Genomic DNA, 3,122 nt, shown 5'->3' with positions numbered 1-3,122 from the left:
TCCTATTGAAACACTAAAAAGCTTTCTAGTTTTTTTTTTTTTTCATGTGAAAGCACTACTATTTTTTATTTTTTTTCATTAATTCAATCAAAATATCTAGAGAAATAACCACTCAACATTTTTCGGTGGAAATTCAATGGGAAATAGTGGGTTTTTGGTAGTGCTACTTGGTATGTTGTTGTTACTTCTAGATTAACATTAATTATAAGCAATTAGTAGTAAAATAACAAGGTCTAATCATGACACTTTACCCATGCATTATCAATAATGATGATCTTATAATAGGAGACAGTCAATAGAGATGGTACGGATAACATAGTAACACTATATGTATGTTAGTGTGAAAGTTATATATGGATCATCATATGATCCACTATAGAAATTGGGAAATAATATTCAACAATACCTTGGATTTGGACTATTCTTGACCATCTTCTTGCCATATTTCCTCCATTTATATCCATCATCCAACACCTCCAACTCTGATCTAAATCTAAATGCAACCCTAGACTTTGCATCCACCTTCTTCATTACACCTTTTGTACATTTTCTGTTAACAATTGGAAAACAAAAATAATTAATTTTGAGCAATAATTATCAGCCAAAAGAAGGTAAAAAAACTTATGTAAAGAATATTCATGCATACACTTGCATGTTATGATGAGTAGTTGTTGGAGCGGGTTTAATATTGGAATATGATCCTCTACTATCGGAAGCACTTTGAACAAATTCATTTTGTGACAAAAACTCATCACTCAATCCATCTTCAGGGAAGAGATAATAACCGGAGAGCTCAAAATTCTCCGGTGTATCGGAGAGCTCAAAATTCTCCGGTGTATCGATAAAATTCGAGCTATAAATATCTCCATTATTAGGGTTAGGGTTTGAGTAATTGTAGGAAAAATTTTCCATTGTTGGAAGGGAAAGAGAAGATGGAAATGTGATCAAAATTCAAGTTCAAAGTGTTAGATGGACTTTTCAAGTCTTGTGTCTATTTATGCTCTTCCATCCGTTTCTTTATCACTATATTTTATTTATTTAACTATTTATCTATTTCTTTCTTTTTGTTTTTAGAGTCACTTTCATGGATTCTTTCTTGGAGGGTACAAGGAAGGTGCTCATTTTGACACGTGGAACCAGATTGTAGGTCGTGGTGATGTCATATGGATGACGTTATCAGTTTCTTCAATAAGTCGTCGCATGTTGAGGAGACTTATGTCTTTGTAATGCCTCTGTCCACATATAAATATGCTACTACTTTAACCCTTCTCTTTATTTTTAATTCACATTTAAATTTAAATTTATATTTAAAAATTTCAATTCAAAGGATAAAATGCTCCCTACTAAAAACTTTCTATTCTCAAAGCTCGAGTGCTAACAGCCGTATATAGTGTATGGTTTATAATTATATTATGATGTCAAAAAAATCTGAAAATAAACAATCATCTATAATAAATTCGATTTGGTAATTTAATTACTAAAATAATTATCTTTATCACATATTAACGATTTTACTGAAAAAAGTTTATTTGCACACTAACAGTGTATATAATTAATTAAATTCGTAAAGATTGAGGGTTAACTTATTTGTGAAGCTTCATATCTTTCACCGTTGAGGTATAGGGCTCAGATCCTATCCATTAGTAGGTAATATACCTTAATAAAAAGAATTGCATTCGTACCTTAAGGATATGGGACAGCAAAGGAATAAAGATAATTTTGGTGGAGAATACTTTCACTTTTCCCTTTTATTTAATTTCTTTTCATATTTTGTATCTATAATTCCCTTTATGTTTTAACTGATTGCTTTATTTTGTTTTTTGAGGTGATTAAGATAAGAGTGTCCAGCTTTCTTTTCTAAGTCTTATTTTAACATTTTCTTGTGATTACATCTTTTTCTTTTTTTATTTGATTGTGTTAGATTGATGATGATTGGATTATTAATTAGCAAATCTTCGGCAAAGGCATCTCATCATAACTCTGCTTTTAAATCTTTGATTCTTTACTCATTAGAATACTTCAGAAATCAATAAAAAGCACAGGCAAATATGTACTTTAATTTAATCTCAGCTGATATTATGTCCTTTAATTTTGAATATACACATTTGAAAGCCAATCTGAACCCCTTAGGTCTCAAACCCGAGCATGCCCAAAAGTCTATATAATCACACTATAGACCTATGTAAAGCATCAAATTACACAAAGACATGCTATACTTCTCTAAAAACAGGAGTCGGAATCCTTATTTCACCTATAAGCCTTGAAGAGCAAGATCGTAGTCAAAAATCTTTCCAAACTATTCCCCTAAGTTCAGAAAGATAATAAATCAAGCTATCCAAAGCATCAAAGCGTGAAATATAACACAAATGCTCAAAATATAAATTTGGATTATTACAATAGGGCTTCTATATATATCACAAGATTTTATTTCTTTTTAACTATTAGGGAAAGATCATGGAAAAGTAAAATAACCATACAAATTAAATTGTAATGACGAGTTGGTGATATAAGAAAGGAGGAAAATAGGTTTCCATGTTTCGTCTGGCGATGTATGGACACATCAAATCAAATAGAATTGACGAATGAAATATCTAAGAAATGTCTTCACTCGTGGCTGCTCAATTTTACCTAACTTATAATTTTCCATCCTCATCTTGTATCGTCAACTTATTAATCAATGCGTCCAATAACTCATTTCTCTTTCCAAAAAGGTTAAAAAAAAAAAGAGGTCATGTGCACTAAAGCTCCAGCTAAGCGTGGGGTTCGGGAAAAGTCCGGACTACAATGGTGTATTGTGTGCAGTCGCACCTTATATTTCTGCAGTAAGTTGTTTCCACCAACTTGAACTCGTAGCCTCCTGATCACATAATAACAACTTTACAAGTTATTCCTTCTCTCTTTTGAAAGTTTTGATTCCTGAAATACTTCAATTGAAGACTTATTTCACCTTACAAGATTAAAATTATAAGTGTTCCTAATGAGAGGAATAACTTAATTATTTCACCTCCTAATCACAACAAAGTTATTTCCACGTACTTCTGTTGCACAGTTGGATTAGTAAATGTCTCACCTACCAAGCCGAGATGGCAAAATTCGAACTCATTCGGCAAAACTCACTCTAC

General features: G+C 31.6%; 1 protein-coding gene across 1 annotated transcript; it reads right to left on the bottom strand.

The window, feature by feature from the left end:
• Positions 1 to 406: 406 nt before the first annotated feature.
• LOC107849654 (probable WRKY transcription factor 50) lies at positions 407 to 1,016 on the bottom strand (the record flags this gene model as incomplete). The annotated part of the gene is given in 2 exon segments (XM_047401795.1): positions 407 to 550; positions 647 to 1,016. Coding segments are annotated over 2 exon segments (410 nt in total), but the record flags the coding sequence as incomplete, so codon positions are not given.
• Positions 1,017 to 3,122: the final 2,106 nt, after the last annotated feature.

This window comes from Capsicum annuum, chromosome 12, assembly GCF_002878395.1.
Source record: "Capsicum annuum cultivar UCD-10X-F1 chromosome 12, UCD10Xv1.1, whole genome shotgun sequence".
NCBI lineage: Eukaryota > Viridiplantae > Streptophyta > Magnoliopsida > Solanales > Solanaceae > Capsicum > Capsicum annuum.
The sequence above is the reverse complement of the archived record's forward strand: the minus strand, read 5'-3'. Positions and strand labels throughout refer to the sequence as shown.